Source organism: Urocitellus parryii, chromosome 4 (assembly GCF_045843805.1).
Source record: "Urocitellus parryii isolate mUroPar1 chromosome 4, mUroPar1.hap1, whole genome shotgun sequence".
Taxonomy (NCBI): Eukaryota; Metazoa; Chordata; class Mammalia; order Rodentia; family Sciuridae; genus Urocitellus; species Urocitellus parryii.
In genome coordinates this window covers 179868791-179891659 of record NC_135534.1, presented here as the reverse complement: position 1 = coordinate 179891659, position 22869 = coordinate 179868791, and the positions used below count along the sequence as shown (strand labels likewise).

At 35.0% G+C, this 22869-nt stretch overlaps 1 protein-coding gene across 1 annotated transcript in view; it reads left to right on the top strand.

Annotated features, from left to right (window-relative positions):
• Positions 1–22190, top strand: part of Erp44 (endoplasmic reticulum protein 44) — an 81340-nt gene extending 59150 nt beyond the window's left edge. The window contains exons 9-12 of the mRNA XM_026379273.2: positions 558–669; positions 1516–1657; positions 19630–19732; positions 21968–22190. Coding sequence (XP_026235058.2) covers positions 558–669; positions 1516–1657; positions 19630–19732; positions 21968–22069 — 459 coding nt within the window. The 3' untranslated portion in view covers positions 22070–22190. The remainder of the gene's footprint in view (positions 1–557; positions 670–1515; positions 1658–19629; positions 19733–21967) is intronic.
• The last annotated feature ends 679 nt before the right edge of the window (positions 22191–22869 follow it).

Here is a 22869-nt window from a genome sequence, read left to right as displayed (position 1 = left end):
AAATTGTGTATTGGTTGAAAACTGACTATATTATGGAGTGTTTTTTGTTTGTTACTCTAAATAAAACACTTATTTATAGTTCTCATATAAGTGGAATGATTTTTGTAATAAACCTTAAAATAAGTGTAAGTTTGCTTACTTATTGCTTATACACTCAGTTTTTCAGTTTTGCCTGTGAAGAATGGAAAGATATGTTTACTCCTAAATTGTCATCATGATAAAGAACTAGCATAGTTCTTTCTTTGGTCAACTCCAAATGCCACAGCGTCAGTTGGGTGCTCCCTAATACTCTCAAATGCAATACTAGCTAAAGGATCAGCCCAGGGAGTTTGATCAGTCCTGCGACAGAGCAGGGCAAGTGTGTCTGGAGTGTCTGGGTACTTGGGGTGGAGAAGATGTGAATTCATTCTTCCTTTAAGGCTTATATTTATTTACACCTTCAGACTTTTCCCCCCTGAAATATTGCAACTATTTTGTTACATGGGTTGGGCAGAGGGTTGTTCCTGTAAAGAAAATAGCTGGAACTAATGATTCTTATCTAATGTATCTCTCTGCAGGAATTGACAGAAGAAGGACTGCCTTTTCTCATACTCTTCCACATGAAAGAGGATACAGAAAGTTTAGAAATATTCCAGACTGAAGTAGCCCGGCAATTAATAAGTGAAAAAGGTAGACAGATTAAGGTGTTTATTTTCATCCTTTCTCTTTTTGATCTTTCTCCCTACCCTTCCCATTACATTCATATCCACATAAACTTTTGGGTTAAAAGCTTAATAAGTGTTGGGCATAGTGGTGCACTTCAGTTTATGTTTCCTCCAGCATGTTTATTTTAGAAAAATCAAAGAGCTTGAAAAGTAGGGTCTTGGGTCAACAAAATTAGTTTACCTTTTCCCTGTATTTAGATGCTTGTCTGACATCTTTTCTAATAGACAATTCCAGCGATATTGCTGATTCACACTAATTTTTCAATGGAAGAAAGTTGAGTAGTCATCCAGATTTCTCAAAAATATCTAAACAGAATTTGAGGCATCAACAGCTTCCCCTCTGTGATTAGGGAAGAAAGTCAAATAAAATAACAGCACTATTTGAAGCTACCCATTAGTCACTTAGTAAATATTTTTGAGGTTGAATTAAATTAAAAATCTGCCAGTAGGGGCTGTAAGGAGCTGGAATGAAGATGATCTTTTGGGAACAGTTCATGTGTCTTTGTAGGAACTCCCTGCCCGGACCTGGGTAATCTTCAGAGCTGATGATTGCCCACTTAAAGAAAATTAAAATTTCACCATAATATTTGAGTTTTTAAAATCATTTCTAAGGAAATTATACTCTCTACCCTGAAAATTAGAATTAAAATCCTACCTCTTTTTTAAATGTTATAATATTTAGATTTTAGTTTTTCTGATTTGTTACTCAAAAGAATATTTTTGTTTGTTTGTTATGTCATTTTTTGTTTATAATCATACGAGAATACAATGAAGAAATTCTAATCTATTCAAAATTTTATTTCTTTCAAAGGTACAATAAACTTTTTACATGCAGATTGTGACAAATTTAGACATCCTCTTCTGCATATACAGAAAACTCCTGCAGATTGTCCTGTAATAGCTATTGACAGCTTTAGGCACATGTATGTTTTTGGAGACTTTCAGGATGTATTGTAAGTATTCATTTTGCTTTTTAAAAAATTACTGATATTTGTCTCAAAATTGAATTTAAAACAATTGTTTTAATATTTCAAATAATCCCATGTTGTAACAGTAATATTTGTTAATTGGGTCAAAGAAGTTGGACTGAACTTCTTTTTACTATACAGCATAGAATAATTGACTATGAGAATTTTGATAGATCCTTGTAGATGCACCAGTATTAAATTATTGGGATTTGTGAGTAATTTGGGGTGATTGATGATTAATGCTTTGGAACTAATCTCTGAAAGAAAATTTATGTTCTGTGAAAAATTAGCTTTGCATTGAGTTTTGTCTTTATCAGTCCACACCAAGGAAATCAGTTATAATCCTAGGTTAGGTTAAAGGAAGTTGGTAATATTCCTTTTCACTTGTGATTCCACCTAGCAAGAACTTTAGGAGTGTGTGTGTGTGTGTGTGTGTCTCACAATTTTGTTCTCTCTAGGTAATTCTAATGGCATACTATGAAACTAGTATGAACCTTTCCAAGAATAGGTAAAGTTTCTGGCTCTATTCTCAGATGTTCATAGTATGAAAATAAATGTGTAAGCCTCTTAATTGCTACAGGTACTCAATATTTATCACCTTTCAGAGATGTTAAAGACAATGATTAAAAATAGAACTATTTCTTTTTAAAATTATTTTTATTTTAGAAAAAAATTTGTAGTTGTAGATGGACAGATGCTTTTATTTTATTTGTTTATTTTTATGTGGTGCTAAGGATCAAACCCAGTGCCTCACACATGCTAGGCAAGTGCTCTGCCACTGAGCTACAGCCCCAGCCCAGAATTATTTATTAGTATATGGAAAAATTTAAGCAATCAGCTTAGACTTTCTCTTTTAAATTTTTGTTTAAATGCCTTTTTTTTTTTTATCTTAAAAGTCTAGATTGCACAGAGAGGATAATTTTAAGTCCTATCTCAGAATGAATCACCTCACAGGCTTCTAAACATTCCAGTAGAGATGTGATTGTTAGAAGATTTTCAGTCCTAAAACTGCATTAGAGGCCAACAGTTGAGTCCTGACAATTGAGTCCTGGCAAGTCATAAAGCTTCTCTGTTCTGGTTTTTTTTTTTTTTTTTTTGTACATAAAATATGGTTGATGGTACCACCTTCCTGATGAGATTTTTTTTTTTAATTAATGAGGGGCACTAGTTGTGTTATAAACTATGAAGTCATGAGAAATCTTAGTTGGGCTTGCTTTACCTGTACTCAGAGAAATGGTTGTGTTGTAAACCATAAACAAGTATCTTACTTGACTTTTTAACCTACATTCAAAAGGATAAATTTAGCCTATTAATTCACTAAATATTTATCTAGGTTTTCTATATGACAGCCGTTGTGGTAGGATTTAAGGTTATACTAAGATCAGATCCTCTGAAGCCTGGGGCTGGTCTAGTGCTAGGGCTGGTGAGGAGGACCCTTCATCTGTCAGGACTGTTCTGCAGCCTAGGATAGTGGATGCTGGCCTGGTGCCAGGAACCACTGGGGCTGACTTGTATAGCCTGGGTCAGCTGATGATGGCCTATAGGTTAGGTCCAAAAAGATGGCCCAAGTCCTGTAGCACAGCCTGAAACCTGGGTCTTCAGGGGCAATCTGGAGCTCAGATCTGTTGGGGCTGGTCTAGCACTGAGATCTAATGGGATAAGTCTGGATGTGGGGGCCAGCCAGTGCTGGGGCCATTCCAGAACCTTAAGCTGCTTGGGTTGACCTGGCACTGGGGCAGAGACAGAGCTGGACCTGTTCCCTCAGGGGCTGGCTAGGTGTTGGGCATACCTGTAGTGTCCGTCTGCAGGGATAAATAAGGCCTTACTTCTTCAGATATGCAGACATCAGCATAAAGCAACAGAAAATGTGAAGAACCAAGTCAACAAGAAGTGTAGGAAATCAGCTAAAGAACACAATAATCTTGCAGTTACTGACACCAAAGAAAGAGAGAGAGAGATGAACTCCCTGACAAAGATTTGTTTTCAGGTGGCTTAGTGAACTTCAGGAAAATAACAGAGAAATAATTCAGTGAAATTCAGAAAATAATAAGAGACCAAAATTTGAGAAAATCAACAGAGATTGAAATTACATATGTCAAAAAAAAAAATCATCCAGGCATGGTGGTTTACACCTGTAATCCCAGAGACTCCAGAGGCTTGAGGCAGGAGGATCACAAGTTCAAAGCCAGCCTCCGTGACGTAGCAAGGCCCTAAGCAACTTAGCAAGACCCTGTCTCTAAAACTAAATAAGAAAGACTGAGGATGTGGCGTAGTGGTTAAGTGTCCCTGGGTTGAATCCCTGATGAGAGAGAGAGAGAGGGATAAAAAGAAAGAAAAGAAACAGAGAAAGAGGGAGGCAGAAATTCTGAAGCTGAAGAACACACAAAGAAACTTGCCAGGTAAGATGGCACATGCCTATAATCCCAGTGGCTTGTGAGGCTGAGACAGGCAAGTTCAAAGCCAATAAAGCCAGTCTCAGCAATGATGAGGCACTAAGCAACTCAGTGAGAACTTGTCCCTAAATAAATACAAAATAGGGCTGGGGATGTGGCTCCGTGGTTGAGTGCCCTTGAGTTCATTCCCTGGTCCCCGCCACCTCCCCCCAAAAGAACTCAAATACACCCTAATGTTGTACCTTAAGGAACTACATAAAGAAGAAAAACCCAAGCCCAAAGTTTAGAAGGAAAAAATAGTAAAGATCAGAGTAGAATAGACTATAAAAATAATAGAAAAGATTAATGAAAACAAGACTTGGATTTTTTTAAAATATTCTTTTAGTTGTCGATGGACCTTCATTGTATTTATTTACATGTGGGGCTAAGAATTGAACCCAGTGCCTCACACATGGTAGGGAAGCCTCCTCCACTGAGCTACAACCCCAGCCCCAAGACTTGGGGAGATAAACAAAATTGAAAAGCCTTTAGCTAAACCAATAAAGAGTGAGATTCAAATAAATGAAATTACAGATGGACAGAGGAGATATTATAAGTAATACTATAGAGATACAAAGGAAAAGAGACTACTGGGAGCAATTTTGTGCCAACAAATTGATAATTTAGAAGAAACTGACAAATTTCTCTATATATACAACCTACCAAAGCTGAATCATGAAGAAATAGAAAATCTTAGCATATCAGTAATGAGTGAGGAGATTGAATCAGTAATAAAAAGTCTTCCATCAAAGAATATCCTTGAACCTGATGGATTTCCTGATAAGTGCTACAGATATTTAAAGAAGAACTAATACCAGTCCTCCCCAAACTCTACCCAAAAATTGAAGAAGGGAGGTATTTCATATCTCATTTTACAAGGCTAGCCTTACCCTGATAACCAATATCAGACATGGATACTAGAAAAAATTATAAGGTAATATTCTTGATGAATATAGATACAACATCCTCAACCACATAAGAACAAATGAGAGAGCCCAACAGTACATTCATTCATTTATATTCAATTGATTTTCAACAAAGGTGCTAAGAATACACAGTGAGGAAAGGACCATCTGCTCAATAATAGTGCTGGGAAATGTTGGGAAATACTGGGTATCCACATTGCACGAGAATGAAATTAGATCTTCATGTTGTACAATGCAGAAACATCACATCAAAATGGATTAAAGACAAAACATAAAGCCTGAAAACTAAAACCACTCGAAGAAAATGTGGGGGGAAGCTTCATGATTTTGTGGATATGACTCCAAAAGCAGAGAGAGCAAAAGTAAAAAGAAACAAATTGAATTATATTAAACTAAAAAACATGCACAGTAAAGGAAATAGCTTAATAGAAAATGGGCAAAGCATCTGATTTTTAGTTTTGGTACCAGGGTTGCTGAACCACTGAGCCACATCCCCAGCCCTTTTTAATGTTTATATTGAGATAGGGTCTAACTTAGGGACACCCTAAGTTCCTGAGGTTGGTCTTGAAATCCTCCTGCTTCAGCCTCCTGAGTCACTGGGATTACAGGTGTGTGAAGTTTTAAAAAAATAAATTGCTTCTTTAATTTTCTCCCTTAGGTGACTGATTTCCCCTTCTAGACACTGTTCCCTCGATCATTTATTTTTAAATTGTGAAGAGATACATTCTGTGTGAGCTACAAACTAAACCTATGTGAACAGTTGTTAATGTTAAAATCGAATAAAACGTGTAGTAAATTGAGGCTGATACGTTTAATGGCTTATATAAGTTATTGTGCTGCATGGTAATTAAGGCTTAAATGATAAGCAGTTTCCATATATTATAATTACTTTTCCTTTGTAACTCAGAATATCTGGGGGTCATCTAGAGGAAGTATGATTGTGGTGAAGAAGTGGATTTATGGGGCATAGTTAGTCTACTCCCTTGACAGAGGTGGGCATTGGGAGGTAGAGGTGGTTACCACTGTTCTATGTTTACCTCTTCTTTGTTTCAGAGAAATTAGGCTCAGTAAAGCAAAGTAACTTATAAGGCATCACAACTAATTAGTAATAAAGCTGGGGTTCACAGAGTATATTGAATCCCAAAGTTCTAAATCCATGACACTGCATGAAAACAGTGATATTTTCAGCACCTGTAAAAGGCAGTGTCAGTATGCATGTGGAAGAATGTTGAAAAGCCACTACTTACTAGTACCTGGAACTAGATCACAGCTCTATGAATCCTTGATGTTTTTTGTGTGTTTTTTGGTATTGTTTGAACAGATTGGTTTCCTGCCAAATCTAATTGAAGGTTTTATATGGAGATAGGAAAAGATTGGAGATAATTTCTGAACTTATAGTCAGGTATAGGAGTGTTCTATAGCCCTGAGAGAAGAATAGATAGTGGGACATTGTGTGAGACTGCTGAAAACTTAAAGAAAAAAATTTTAACAATTATGGCCAGACAGCTAAAACAGTTCTTATTATTTCTGGAGTCTAAGTGATAGGAGAAACAGCAACAGTAGGACAGATTCCAGGTCAAGTAGTACCTGACAGGAAGATTTTCGTTACTGTCAGAACCATCCTAAAATGTGATAGGTTACTCTAATGATAATGAGTTCCCTACCTCTGGGCTGTAGGTCATTTTTCCCAAATTACTGAATCACTGTAAAATTATTCTTATAATTCTTCAAACTAATCAGTCTGGGAAGTTTGCTATAGCTTATTGGCTATGTTAATGGCAGCAGGAATTTGTGGTAAGCAAATTGGAAAAGGGAAGCAAAATTAAAATGAGGTGGCAGGGGACAGGTATCTTACTAATACAGCAGTTTGGTTATCCATTGTGACAAATTAACCTGCTTCTTTGACCTCTGAGAGAGCAAGCCAGAAATTGGAGTTACAAAGAACTCAGGATAGGTAGAAGAAGAAATTCAAGTCAATTTATCATTAAGGCCTGTTTTTTTTTTTTAATGTATAACACGAAGAAGATTTTTTATTTTTATTTATTTGTTTGTTTGTTTATTTTGTGGTGCTGAGGATTGAACCCAGGGCCTTGTGCATGAAAGGCAAGCACTCTACCAACTGAGCTATATCCCCAGACCCCAAGGCCTGTTTTTAACTTTTTTTTCCATATTTTTATTGGTACATTATAATTGTACATAGTGATGGAATTTGTTCTTACATGTTCATACATGAATACACTGTAACAATACAATTTGGCTAGTATCAATCCCCAGTGATTTCCCTTTCTCTGTCTTCCTCTCTCCCGCAGGTTCCTTTTATCTATTATGGATGTCTCTTTGATTTTCATGAGGTCTCCCCACTCACCTTTCTTTTCCTTTTTCTTTTCTAACTTCCACATATGAGAGAAAGCATACAATCCTTGACTTTCTGAGTATGGCTTATTTGGCTTTAACATAATGTTCTCAAATTTCATGCACAGGCAATCATATTTATATATTCATATTCCATCCTACATTTTCTTTTTAAAAAATATTTATTTTTTAGTTGTAGGTGGACACACTATATCTTTATTTCACTTTTACATGGTTCTAAGGATCGAACCCAGTGCCCACACGTGCCAGATGAGTGCTCCACCACTGAGCCCCAGCCCCACATTTTCTTTGTCCATTCATCCATTGATGAACACCTCAGCTTGTTGCACAGTTTTGGCTGTTGTGAATAGGGCTTCAAAAAAACATGGGCATGCTTGTATGCTATAGTATGCTGACTTTATTTCTTTTGGATAAAAACTGAGGAGACATTTAGGTGGGTCATGTAGTGGTTCCATTCCTGGTCTTTTGAGGAACCTCCATACTGATTCCATAGTGGTTATTACTGATTTATAATCTCACCAACAGTGTAAAAGTATTTCTTTTTCTTCACCTTCTCCAGCGTTTATTATTTTATATTCTTGACAGCTTGCATTCTAACTAGAGTCAGCTAAAAAAAGTAGTTTTGGTTTCATTTTCCTAATTGCTACTAATGTTTGAATGTTGTTGTTTTTTTCATAAATATTTGTTGGTCATTTGTATTTCTTTTGAGAAGTATCTATTTAGTTCATTTGCCTATTTATTAATTGGTAACTTGAAGTTTGGGGGGTGGTTTTGAGTTCTTTATATATTCTCAATATTAATTATTTGTCAGAAGAGTAGCTATCAGAGATTTTTCTCCAATTCTGTAGGTTCTCTCTTCACATTCTTGTTTCCTTTGCTGTGCTGAAGCCTTTTAATTTGATGCATCCCATTTATTAATTCTTGGTATCATTTCCTGAGCTTTAGGGGGTCTTATTGAGAAAGTCATTGCCAGCACCTGTTGAGTGTTGGCCCTGCATTTTCTTCTAGGGGTTGCATAGTTTCTGGTTTAATTCCTAGATCTTTGATTCATTTTGAGTTGACTTTTGTGCAGGGTGTCAGAGAAAGAATCAAGTCCCATTCTACATATGGTTAATCAGTTTTCCCAACACCATTTGTTTAAAAGGCTGTTTTCTCTAATGTATGTTTTTGGCTATTTTGTTAAGGATCAGATGATTGTATCTGTGTGGGTTTGTCTCTCTGTCTTCTCTTCTGTACCATCGGTCTTTGTATCTGCTTTTATACCCGTACCATGCAGTTTTTGTTACTATAGCTCTGCAATATAATTTGATGATGCCTCTAGCATTGCCTGTTTTGGTTTAGAATTGCTTTGGCTTTTCTAGGTTTTTTTTTTTTTTTTCCCCCTTCCAGATGAACTTTAGAACTGTTTTATCTTGGGGCTGGTGTTGTGGTTCATTGGTTGAACACTTGCCTCACATGTGTGAGGCACTGGGTTCTATCCTCAGCACCACATAAAAATAAATAAACAAAATAAAGGAAAAAAAAGAACTGTTTTATCTTGTTCTGGGAAGACTGTCATTGGTATTTTGATGCAGATTGCATTGAAACTGTAATATGAAGACCTCTTCTAACTCTTGAGAATTTAGTTTGTGTTCATCACCCAATAGACCCTTCCTCCACCCCCACTCCACTCCCCATTCTGAGGGTTTTCTTAAGTGGAAAAAAATAGGTACTGATAGAATTTCTTAAAAGGCACATTTTGTTTATCTTATATTTTTATTATTATCTCTTGTTATATCAATCACTTTGTTACAGATTAGTAGGCATTCAATAAATGTTCTGATTAATTTGCTTTTAGTTTAGTTGCTTATTACAATACTAAGAGTTTGAGTACTTTGAACACTTGTGTCTTCACATCTGGAACTGTAGTAGTATTTATATGTTACTCATTTATCCTACCATTGCTACCTCTCCTGTTCATTTTGATTTTCTGAGTATGCCTTTTGTCAGCCACTGGAGAATACAGTGGCCCCATCCCTAAATACCATTCTCATTCTTATTCTCTTATACTTATCACTATCACACAACTGACACTTATTATCTGCATATTAGTGATTTGTATTTTATAAGTCATTTCAAATCTGAAGGAATAAGTTAAATTATCCCTGTTTGCAGATGATATGATCTTATGCAGGTTGGGCATTCTTTATCCAAAAATTTGAAATCTAAAATGCTCCAAAATCCAAACTTTTTGAATGCCGATATGATACTCAAAATGTTTCAGATTTTAGAGCATCTCAATTTTTGCATTTTCAGATTAGGGATGCTTGATATATTTTATCTTATTTGGTCCTGACAGCAAAATGGACATCAAGTGCTAACAGCCAGGCAATATACTAGCCTTAACTTATACAGTATATGTGTCAGGTAATACCTCCACCTCTTAATAAACAAATCTCTGAGAGATTTAGTAATTGGAGTAAAGAAGCAATATAGCATAATGGTAAAGAACTAAAACTGTTGGCACAGACTGCTTAGGCTTGAATTCCATCCTGTTACCTACTACTTATATCACCCTGGGCAATTTACTTGGCACCTCTATGCCTTGGAAACTGTCATGATGTCTACTTCATAGGATTGTAAGCATTAAGTGAATGCATATATATCTCTCTCTAAGAAAAGCATCTGATGAATGAAGTGCTAGCCATTAGGATTAAAGATAATAAAGTATATATATTCAAACCCAAGTCTGTCAGACTATTAAAAAAATGCAACAAAGTTGAATAAAGCTGTCATTCTTGTTTTATGAACCAGAAATCTGAAACTGAAAGAGTTTAAACATCCTAAGTGGCAAAATTATGGTGTCTTACACCATAATACATTCAATAAGTTTGTACTATGCTATTAATAAGTTGATTAAAAATTAGCACGTAATGTTGGGAAACTAAATTCAATACTATATAAAAAAGATATGTCACAACCAACTGGACTTTATCGAAAGCATACAAGGCAGATTTAATATTCATAATTCAGGGCTGAAGCTGTGGCTCAGTGGTAGAGCACTTGCCTAGCAGGTGTGAGGCACTGGGTTCGATTCTCAGCACCACATATAAATAAATGAATAAAATAAAGGTCCATATATCTAAAAAATATATATTTAAAAAAACATTCATATTTCAGCTTATTAATGAACAAATAGGAAAAATCACATGATGACATGGTAGATGAAGAAAAAATTTTTTTTAAAAATGCAACATTTATTTCTGATTTATTTTTTAAAATGCTTTAGGAAATAGAGTTCTGAAAACTTTTTCTTTTTTAGAGAGAGAGAGAGAGAGAGAGAATTTTTTAATATTTTATTTTTAGTTTTCGGCAGACACAACATCTTTGTTTATATGTGGTGCTGAGGATCAAACCTGGGCCGCACGCATGCCAGGCGAGCGCGCTACCACTTGAGCCACATCCCCAGCCCTATTTCTGATTTAAAAGAAAAAGCCCAGCAAACTAGGAATTTAAGGAAACTTATAAGGATAACCAGAAGAAATAGGCTCATTCCTAGATCCATACAAGACTAAAACACGAACAAATAGAATATCCCATCAGGCTAATAAAAAGTAAGGAAATTGAATCATTAGTAAAAAGTCTCCCATTTAAAAACAACAACAAAAACAATGGCTTCATTACTGAGTTTTGCCAAACATTTAAAGAAGAAGTAATGCCAGTCCTTCTGAAACTCTTCCCAAAAATTGAGGAGTGAAAGCTTCCAAACTCATTTTGTGGGGCCAGCAGTCCATGGTACCAAAGCCAGACAAGGACACTGCAAGAAAAGAAAATTATAGACCAGTAGTATCCTTGGTGAACTTAGATACAAAAATTCTTCTCAGAATCCTAGCAAACTAAATTCAACAGGGCATTAAAAGATTCATTTACCATAATCTAGTAGGATTTAAACCTGGGTTGGAAGGGGAGATAGTTCAACAAAATAAATTAATAATTGTGATATACTACATTAACAGGATGAAAGATGAGAACCAGATCATCTCAGTAGATGCAGAAAACTATTCAACAGAACTTAACATTCTCTCAAGATAAAAATGCTCACCAATTAGGTATGCAAAGAATATACCTCAGTGTAATAAATAATAAAGCTTGTGTACAACTAGCTCATAGTAAAGATTCTACTCCATGGTGAAAAGTCGAAAGCTTTTCTTTTCCTCTAGGATTAGGATTAAGACAAGGATACTTCTTCTCACCACTTCTATCCCATGTAGTACTGGAAGTCCTAGCCAGAGCAATTGATAAGAGAAGGAAGAGAGCCAGGTGTGATGGCACATACCTGTAATCCCAGCAGCTCCAGATACTGAGGCAGAAGGATCACAAATTTAAGGCCAGCCTGCTAAATTAGTAAGACCGGGTCTCTTGTGTGTGTGTGTGTGTGTGTGCGTGCGTGCGTGCGTGTGTGTGTGTGTGTGTGTGTGTGTATTTAAAAAGGGATGGGGTTGTAGCTCAGTGATGGTAGAGCACTTCTAGGTTCAGTTCATAGTTCTGCAAAGCAAAAACAAAACAGAAAAATGAAAAAATAAAAAGAAAAGGTGATGATAGACTAGTGAATTGAAAACTATAAAATATTGCTGAACAAAATCAAAGATGACACAGTGAAATGGGAGGATATCTGATGATTGTGGATTAGAATTAATAATGTTAAAATGAAAAATGTACCCCCAACAACGTATAGATTCAATGCAGTTCCTACCAAAATTCCAATGATTTTTCCCCCCAGAAATAGATAAAACAACAAAAGATCTTGAGTAGACAAAGCAATCTTGAGCAAAAACCAAAATGCCATAGGTATCACACTATTTGGCTTCAAAATATACTCTAGAGCTATAATAATCAAAATAGCATGGTACTTGCATGAAAACAGACATAGAACAATGAAACAGAACAGAAAGCCCAGAAATAAATCTGCTCATTTGTGGTCAGTTGAATTTTTTAACAGGTGCTAACAGCACACAGTGGTGGCAAGGGCACTCTGTTCAATAAATGGTGCTGGGAAAACTAGAAGGAAACTGGATATCCATAAGAAGAAGAATGAATGTAGACCCTTATATCATACTATACACAAACATCAACTTGAAATAGATTGAAGACTTAAGACCTGAACTGTAAAATTACTAGAAGAAATATAGGGGGAAAGCTCCATTACATTGGTCCAGGCAACAGTTTTGTGTATATGACCCTAAAAGTACAGGCAGCAAAGGCAGAGACAAGTGGGATTGCATCAATATAAAGAGCTTTTTGCACAGCAAACAACTTACAAAATGAAGAGACAGCCTATGAAATAGGACATAATATCTGTAAACCACATACCTGATAAATAATTAATATCCAAAATATCTGAGAAACACAAAATATCTTAGAAAACAACCTGATTAGAAGTGAGCAAAGGATCTGAACATTGTCAAATGAAGACATAAAAGTGGCCAACAGATATGAAAAAAATATTTTCAAAACAAGTTATCAAGAAAATGGAAATTAAAACTACATGGAGACATTGACCTCACACCTGTTAGAACAGCTGTTTTCACAAAGACAACAAGTGCTAGCATAGAGAAAAGGGAATATAAATTAGTATAGCCATTAATGGTATGAAGTATAGTATAAGTATGAAGTATCCTTAAAAAAAAGCCCTAAGATCCAGCAATTGCACCCCTGGTTATATATCCAAAGGAAATGAAATCAGTAATTCAAAGAGGTGTCCATGCTCCCATGTTCATTGCCACATTATTCATGATAACTAAGATATGGAATCAGCCTTAGTTACATGACCTGATGAATAGATGAAGAAAATATGGTGTATACATACACAGTGAATAAGAGATCCTGGTATTTTTTACAACATTGATGAACCTGAAAGACGTTATATTAAGTGAAAAAAGCCAGTCACAGACAAATATTACATGATTTCACATTATGAGAGTGTATAACACTTGAACTCCTAGAAGTGAGAAGTGAAATGAGTGGTGTTTACCAGGGGGTAGGGGAATTAGGGAGTTTTTAAAAAAAAGGAAACTTCCACTATCTTACAAAGGGCATCTATAAATAACCCATATCTAATATTCAATAGTGAAAGACTGAATGCTTTTCTTAAGGTTGAAAACTACCATTCCTATTCAGTATTGTGCCAGAAGGCCTAGTAAGTACAATAAAACAAAATCAATAAAAAGCATACTAGAAAAAAATAAAAATCAGATTCTATGAGGATGACATGATTGTCTATGTAGAAATTACCAACAAGTCTACTAAAAAGCTAGAGCTTAGAAGTGGTATTATTTTAGCAGGATACAAAGTCAATTTTAAAAAACTTGTATTTCTCTTTATTAACAATGGACAATTATAAAACAAAAATTAAATTCCATTTATAATAGTTCCAAAAGAAGGGAAAAAAACCCTACTTACTAAATCTGATAAAATATGTATAGTTATCTGTATGCTAGAAACTACAGAATACTTATGAAAGAAATCCAAAACCAAAATGAATGATGCGATATATTGTGTTTATGGATCGAAAGAAGACTCAGTGCAGTTTGTCTTTTGTCCCCGGATTGACCTATATAGACCTAATATAAGCCTACTCAAAATTTCAGCTAGATTCTTTATAGATTTAGACAAGCTAATTCTAAAATTTATGTGGAAAGGTAACACTACAAAAGCCAAAACAGTTTTGAAAAAGAAACAAAGTTGGTGGATTTTGATTTTAAGACATGATAAATACTAAAGTAATTAAGACAATGTAATATGGATGAAAGAATAGGTACATTGTATGGGACAGAATAATCTAGAAATAGAGACATAATTTGGTAATTTTTTTTTTAATGGTTCAAAGGCAATTCAGAGGAGAAAGGACAGTCTTTTAACAAAGGATGCTGCACCAGTTGAACATCCTCATACTAAAGAAGAATTTTCTTTCAGGAATAATCAACTTAAAATTGATCATAGACACGAGTATAAAAGACTAAGCTAGAAAACTCTTAGGATTAAACATAGGAGAACTGTCATGACTTGACATTAAGCAGAGTTCCTAGAGTATCAAAAACACTTTTCATAAAAGAAAAATTGATAAATTGGATTTTCATTAAATTAAAAACTTTCATTTTTAATTTATGTATAATGAAAGATCGTTCGAATGTAAAGAAGATATACAGATAGCAAATAAACACATAAGAAGCTCAGCACCATTAGTCATTAGAGACATCCAAGTTAGAACTGCCGTGAGATGCTGTTGTATTTCTTTAGAATGCCTTGATTGAAATAGTAATAACGCTAAGTGTTCATTAGGATGTGGACCCACTGGAATTCTTAGACCTTGCTGGTGAGATTGCAAATGATATAGTCACTCTAGAAAAACGTTTGGCAGTTTCTTTAACAAGTTAAACATATACTTACCATTTGACCCAGTATTTATTTTAGAGGAATAAAATTCACACACAAAAATGTATGCACATCTGTTTGTAGTAGCATTGTTCATGATCACTTGAAGTGGGTAAATGAACAAACAATTATTTTATATCTCTCAATGAAATACTATTCAGCAATAAAATGAATGAATGTTTTATATAAAGTAGTGTGCTAAGGAAAGAAAGCCCTTCTTATGATTATATGTTATATGATTGCATGTATATAACATTGTAGGAACAGAAGACAGATTAGTAATTGCTAAGAGTTAGGGGAAAAGGGAAGGTCTGACTTTACAAAGGATGGAATTGTTCTTATCTGGTTTATGGAGGTGGCAACAAAATGCTAGGTATATGTTAAAGCTTATAGAACTTAGATTGAAAAAAAGGACATTATCTACTGTATAATTTTTTAAACAATAAAAATAGCTTGTACCTTCTATGCATGTATCAAAGCCTAGTCATACATTTAACAGTTGTGTGTTTCACTGTGTTCTGCCTCATCTAAAAATAAAGAGTTGTAAACAATGGAAAAGTGGAGGATGGAAGTGAACACTTAGGTGTCCTGGTTAGGAAAATTGTGCCCTAAAGTGCAAAAATATAATTTTGCTGATTATGGTAAGGATCTTTTAGCAGATTACCACTTTGTTTTCTTGACCATTTATTGTTGACTCACTGATTATTACTTCTTAATAATGATGGATAATTTCTGGCCAGGTGCTAGATAAGAGCCCTTTTGCAATTCCTTTTTCTGTACATCAGTTCAGATTCATTGGATCTCCCTTGTTGTTGCCTCTTGCTCACCATTTTTTAAACTGTTGACAAGAGGAGAAAAATCAAGTTAGGGAAAATCTGTCTTGCATGTTCTCTACAGATTTGTCACATTTAAGATTTAATCATTCATGAATTATTTCTCAACTAGCAAATGCAATTCATACTGTATTAGTTGTGATAGTCTTTGGCCCTTATGCAACCAAACTAGTAGGACCTCCATCTTAAACATTGTAGACCATTTGCGTTTCTATAGATATTATTTCAGCACTTTACTGTGAGTGACAGTAGATGATGTCAGATTAAATTTAAATTGATCCTCTCTCAATGTTTATCTCTGGTGCATGTGCAATTACTTCAACACCAGAGAACCTTTCAAAGGCAGCCTGTCAATACAGCTACCTGACAGTCATTTGTATTTGTAAACTGTGCATTTGGCACCTGCTGGTCTCGGTTGCATTGGAACTAGTGGGGAGCCAAAATGGCTGTACAATGAAGTTATTGGTTGGTACATCTCAGTGGGAGTTATTGAAGGGGAGAAACAGCACTTCCAGGACCTCAAGAGAGGATAAAAAGAAAATGAAACTGGTAATGTCAACACAAGCCAGCTATTCTTTGCTACCAAAAACTGATTTAAAGAGTCAGTTCTACCCAAGGAATGATAGTATGTGTGGACCTACATTTTAATTCTTGCCAGAGATGTGAAAAGCAGTGTTTCTGCTTAAGTATGTAACGAAGTTTTAAAAGTACCAAGATCTCAGTAGAAGGTAGATAATTCATATAAGCAGAAATATAAATTGAAACAAACAATGGAAAGAAAATACTTAGTTTTTTTGAAGACATAGAAATTAAAATGCAGGTACCTTTTACTTAACCAAATTAGCAAAAAAAAAAAAAAAAGTTAAAAAAATAAACAACCATGCTGGCAGAACTTCAGAGAACAAATACCTCAGCAAATAGCAGAAATTGACTTATGTTTTTTAGGTATGATTTGCCAACACTTTGTCAAAAGTTCTTATTCTTTAACACAGCAATCCTAGTTTATCAGCTGTAACTCAAATAATTACAAAGAAGAAAGCCTCATATAAGTCTGCTTAATTAATTATGGTTTGTTCTGCCACAGTGCAGGTCTCTGTGCTGTAAATTTGCTTATACATGATCGGTGATTAAGGGAATAATGGCCATAGTGGAGTTGTATTGGTTCATCTATCATTTTCCTCAGAATGTTTTGAAACCATGAGATTAAACTTTTTTCACAGTTAAAGACTTTTAGAGATTGATGAAGACCTCCAAAATAAAACAAAATAACTGAAAATCGTACAGAAGTGCCTTTCTAGTGGAAAAAAAGTTGGCTAATGGCTCTGAGAAGTACTTTGCCTTTTTTTTTTAAGTTGTCAGTGGGCTTTTATTTTATTTATTTATTCATATGTGGTGCTGAGGGTGGAATTCAGGGCCTTACACATGCCAGCCAAGTGCTCTGCCACTGAGCCACAACCCCAGCCCCAGTGTTTTGCTTTTAAACTGTCCAGTGAGGCTACATGTGTGGTTGAAACAGTTGTGAAGACATTTCTGTCCGTATTTAGGAAAAAATTTGACAATACTACACTTGGTTCATATTAATTTTATGAAACTGATTCTTAATGGCAGTGAATGCCTTCAAGGACCTGCATTTCTAAAGAGGACTTATTAGCTTCAGGATAAGGTTTACAAGGGGCACTTGGTTCAAGTGATGGTGGAGGTTGAGTAATGCCAGTATTTTCCTTGTACGCTGTTTGTACTCTGGTTGCAAGACTGCATACTTTTAAGTGGTTAGCTCCTAACATTAGTTTTTCCTTGAGCCCTGTTATTTTTAATATGATTTTGCAGGACCTAGGTTTTTAATTTATTTGTGTATATTTTTTTTCTTTTTTATTCTAATTTGTTATATATGACAGCAGAATGCATTACAATTCATATTACACATATAGAGCATAATTTTTCATATCTCTGGCTGTGTACAAAGTATATTCACACCATTCATGTCTTTATACATGTACTTAGAATAATGATATCCATCTCCTTCCACCATCTTTTTTACCCCATGCCCCCTCTCTGATCATCCCACCCCTTTGCTCTATCTAGAGTTCCTCTGATTCTCCCTTGCTCCCCCTCCCAACCCCACTATGAGTCAGCTTCCTTATATCAGAGAAAATATTTGGCATTTGTTTTTTTTGGAGAATATAATGCTAACTTCACTTAGCATTATATTCTCCAACTCCATTCATTTATCTGCAAATGTCATGATTTTATTCTCTTTTATTGCTGAGTAATATTCCGTTGTGTATATATACCACATTTTCTTTATCCATTCATCTACTGAAGATCCAGAATAGCTAAAGCAATCTTTAGCAAGAAGAGTGAAGCAGGTGGACCACACCAGACCTTAAACTATACTACAGAGCAGTAGTAACAAAAACAGCATGATATTGGCACCAAAATAGACTGTTAGACCAATAGTACAGAATAGAGGTCATAGAGACTAACCCACATAATAACAGTTATCTTAAATTAGACAAAGGTGCCAAAAACATTCATGGAGAGAAGATTGCTTCTTCAACAAATGGTGCTGGGAAAATTGGAAATCCATATGCAACAAAATGAAATTAAACTCCTATCTCACCATGCACAAAACTCAACTCAAAGTGGATCAAGGACCTAGGAATTAACACAGAGACACTGCGCATATTAAAATAAAAAGTATGCCCAAATCTCCATCATGTTGGATTAGGCCCCAGCTTCCTTAATAATACTCCTATAGGACAAGAATTAAAACCAAGAATCAATAAATGAGATAGACTCAAACTAAAAAGCTTCTTCTCAGCAAAAGAAACAATCTGTGAGGTGAATAGAGAGCCTACATCTTGGGAGCAAATTTTTACCATTCACACATCAGGTAGAACACTAATCTCTAGGGTATTTAAAGAACTCAAAAAGCTAAACACCAAAAAAACAAATAGCCCAATTAATAAATGGGCCAAGGAACTGAACAGACACCTCTCAGAAGATAATACACAATCAACAAATATATGAAAAAATGTTCTACATCTCTAGCAATTAGAGAAATGCAAATCAAAACCACTCTTAAGATTTCATCTTACTCCAGTCCAGAATGGCAGCTATTAAGAACACAAACAGCAATAACTATTGGCAAGGATGTGGGGAAAAAGGCACACTCGTACATTGCTGGTGGGACTGCAAATTGGTACAGCCAATATGGAAAGCAGTATGGAGTATGTAAGATGGGAACGAAACCACCATTTGACCCAGCTATCCCACTCGTCAGTCTATACCCAAAGAATTTAAAAACAGCATATTACAGGGACAAAGCCACATTAATGTTTATATATTAGCAGCACAATTCACAGTAGCTGAACTGTGGAACCAACCTAGAAGCCCTTCAGTAGATGAATGGATAAAGAAAATGTGTTTATATATGTATGTATATATAAAATTAAGAAAACTATATAAATGTCCAGTCATAAATAGTGTGGTTAAGTAAGTTTGGGTATAGCATTTTGACAGCTTACAATGTGTCTGTTAAAATGATAGGCCTAGAGCTGGGCACAGTGGCTCATGCTTGTAATTCTAGCAGCTAGGGAGCCTGAGACAGGAAGATCACAAGTTCAAAGCAGCCTCAGCAATCTAGCAAGACCCTGTCTCAAAAGAAACAAAGGCTGGTGATGTTGTTCAGTGGTTAAGTACCCCTGAGTTTAATCCCTGGTACCCCTCCCCCAAAAAAATTAAGCATAGAAAAATATCTATGAAACAAGTGCAAGAATTAGAATATAAAACTGAGTATTTAGATGCCATGTTTACAACCATATTGACATATACCTGTCCTGTAATAGTATGGTGGGATTGATGGGATTGTTGGTAAAAAAAATTTTTAAGTTTTTTTTTTCTTTTTAATATTGTGAGATTGGTAAAATAGAGGTAAGAGTGTTTTGCCAGTTTAAGGAATTTTTATTTTATTTTGGTTTTAGAATTCCTGGAAAACTCAAGCAATTTGTGTTTGATTTACATTCTGGAAAACTGCACAGAGAATTCCATCATGGACCTGACCCAACTGACACAGCCCCAGGAGAGGTAGGACTCTTGCTTGTTTCCCAATGAGAACTCTTTCAGAGAGGATCTGAAGTTCCTGAGTTGGCTTGAGTTTCAACTCCTGAATTCTGTGCAAAGAAATTCTGAACATACCATAGAAAATATACAAATTGTGCTACTTTCAAATTACTTTTAAAAATCTTAGGGCTTCAGGGCTCTGGTTATAACTCAGTGGTAGAGCGCTTGCCTAGCGTGTGTGAGGCACTGGGTTCAATCCTCAGCACCACATAAAAATAAACAAATAAGATATTTTTTAAATCATTAAAAATACGGCTTCAGAAATGTGGAATATTACCATAGTTTCTTGATCATTTCAACTAAGGTGGTTTGATTATGACCTCTGCAGAAAACTACTGCAAAAGGGTTAAATACAGTTGGCTTCAGATAAAAGTAGGAACTAGGAGCAGATAAATCACTGAAGTCAGTGGATTCTAGTGATTATTCAAGCCTTCCTGTGTCTAGAAGATTGAATATACTATAAAGAAAGCAATGATTTTTGCTATTCTTAACCAAATGATTTTAAGAGTACAGTATTGATAATGCTCAAGAATACAGTATTGATAATGCTCAAAACTTATGGTTTAATGTAGCTTTCCTATTTGAGATTTAGAATGCTTCACGACTGTTTATAAAAATGTTTGCTTTTATTTGCATATACAAATTCCTAGTTAAAATATGTTTAGTCAGGTGTGGTAGCATACACTTGGAAACCTAGTGACTTTGGAGGCTGAGAAAGGAGGATCACAAGTTTAAAGCCAGCCTTAACAACTTAGCAAGATCCTGTCTCAAAATATAAAGGACTGGGGATGTGGCTCAGTGGTTAAGCACCCTTAGGTTCAATTCACAGTATTCCCAAAAATAAAGAAAAGAAAAAGAAAAAAATATATTTAAATACACACACACACACACATATATATATATACATATAACCTGAGAATTTTACTCTTTCTACTTTGTAACTTCTCTTACAAGTTATTTATTTCTTTGTCCCTGCTTTACTAAACAGCACTAAATTTGCATTTTGATATGTTCTTGTTTATAGAATGTCTAATAACATGAAACTAAGAGGGGAAAATGCCATGTGCCAAAATCCCTTCTATTTTATATGTCTACGACTTAAATCCACTATTTTGCCCAAAGAACCTCCATTTGTGAAAAATGAACTTTACCTTATTTAAGAGACAGATTAGGTTCAGAGTTAAGAGTTCTCTTTGGGAATCTGATGACATGTTTTTTCCTTGAAAAATGAGATTAGACTTTTCTTTGATAATTAGAAGGAGACAAACTTGTTACTGGCAGTATAACTCAAAGGTGATTCTTTTTCTCAGAAAAGATCTGCTTAGCATTCTATCAGATTAGGAAAGATGTGATTTACCATTATTGTAGTGTCCTACCATGTGTTTCTGCTTCTCCATTAGACAATGAACTCCTGTATTTTGTTTATTCATCTTTGTATACTAATACCCGGAGGGGCACTGAATACTGTAAATGTTTGTTTTATAGTAACATAACTTCAACTTAATTAATCTAAACATGTATCTCAGCAAAAATTTTAAATGTACTAGGGAAGTAGAATATCAGGAAGCCAAATGGTAAGTTTGTAGATACCTTGCTTTGTGTTTCAATGAGAATATGCTAATATGTATAGTGTGTAATATATGCACTATGTGCCCATGTTCATTATAGGGGATGTTAAAGTGGTGACATTCAGGCCTGCTCTTGAGGGGCTCACAATGAGGAGATAAGGGTCAGACTACACTGCCTTTTCTTTATAATTCTTGGAAGTCACTGTTCCAGTTTCACCATATATTTTGGTTTTCTACTGGTATACAAATACTACAGAAATTAATTTCTTTCAGTATTGTATATTTTTCACTCCCTATTTAAACCAAGCTTTGAATAATTTCTGGCATCTGAGTAACTAATAGATAAGATCTGCAGAGTAGGTGGCTTCCATTCTCTTAGCAGTCCTTTGTAAGAGGGATAGGTTGGGCCAACCTCAGGTTGTGCATCCTATAGAGAGAATCTGAGTAAGGGCACTTACATGAGGAAATCAAGGCTTCACACTTAACTCTTGTCTTTGGCACACTTGCTATCTTTTATTGATTAATAAGGAAAGAATTATAAGGCAACCACCATTCATCTAATACTCCTATTTAAATATTTCAACTCCATAAAGTATAATGATACAAAAGTGTCTCGTTTTTTCTTTTGTAGCAAGTCCAGGATATAGCAAGCAGTCCACCTGAGAGCTCCTTCCAGAAGCTAGCGCCCAGCGAATATAGGTATACTTTATTGAGGGATCGAGATGAGCTTTAAAAACTTGAAAAACAATTTGCAAGCCTTTCAACAGCAACATCAACTTACGTGGTGGAAATAGTAAACCTATATTTTCATAATTCTATGTGTATTTTTATTTTGAATAAACTGAAAGAAGTTTTGGGTTTTTAATTTTTTTCCCCTCCCCCTGACTCAAAATACATTGTCATTTAATATAGCCTCTTTTTAAAAATCTGCTAGGGTTAAAAAAATAAATAAAAACCAGAGGCCTCTCTTCGCTTTAATTCTGTCCTGTACAATTTTTATAAATCAAGTGAACGGTAACATTGCCAGATACATACCATTAACTTGCACTATAGGTTAGGGAAGACTTAGGGATGTTTCCTATTTAAATATGTGCTTTTCTTTCTTTTCCTTTCATATGATCAATTCTGTTGGTATTTTCATTATCAAATTTCTGAAAGCTAAAGGGGTATATATTCTGGATATTTGGGAGGGGAATAAATTAAAATTTTCACACTGTGTACTGTGTTTTACTGATTGGTTGGATGTTGCTTATGAAAATTCCATAGTGGTATTTTTTTTAATTTTTAATGTGTAACTTAAACATACTATGAAGAGGAGGAGAGCCATAAGCCAGAACATTTGGCAGAAATTGTCCTTATGAATTAAGAAAAAGAAAATGAAAGTATTATTAAATTTCTGTGTCTTTGTCTGAGAAAGCAGCATATGGATGGCATTTAAAACTTTGAATGAATTATACCTGAATCTGGGAAGGGAAGATACTGTGGAGTAGGTTAATAGTATTGAACTAGATAACTCTTAAGGCTCCTCTTATC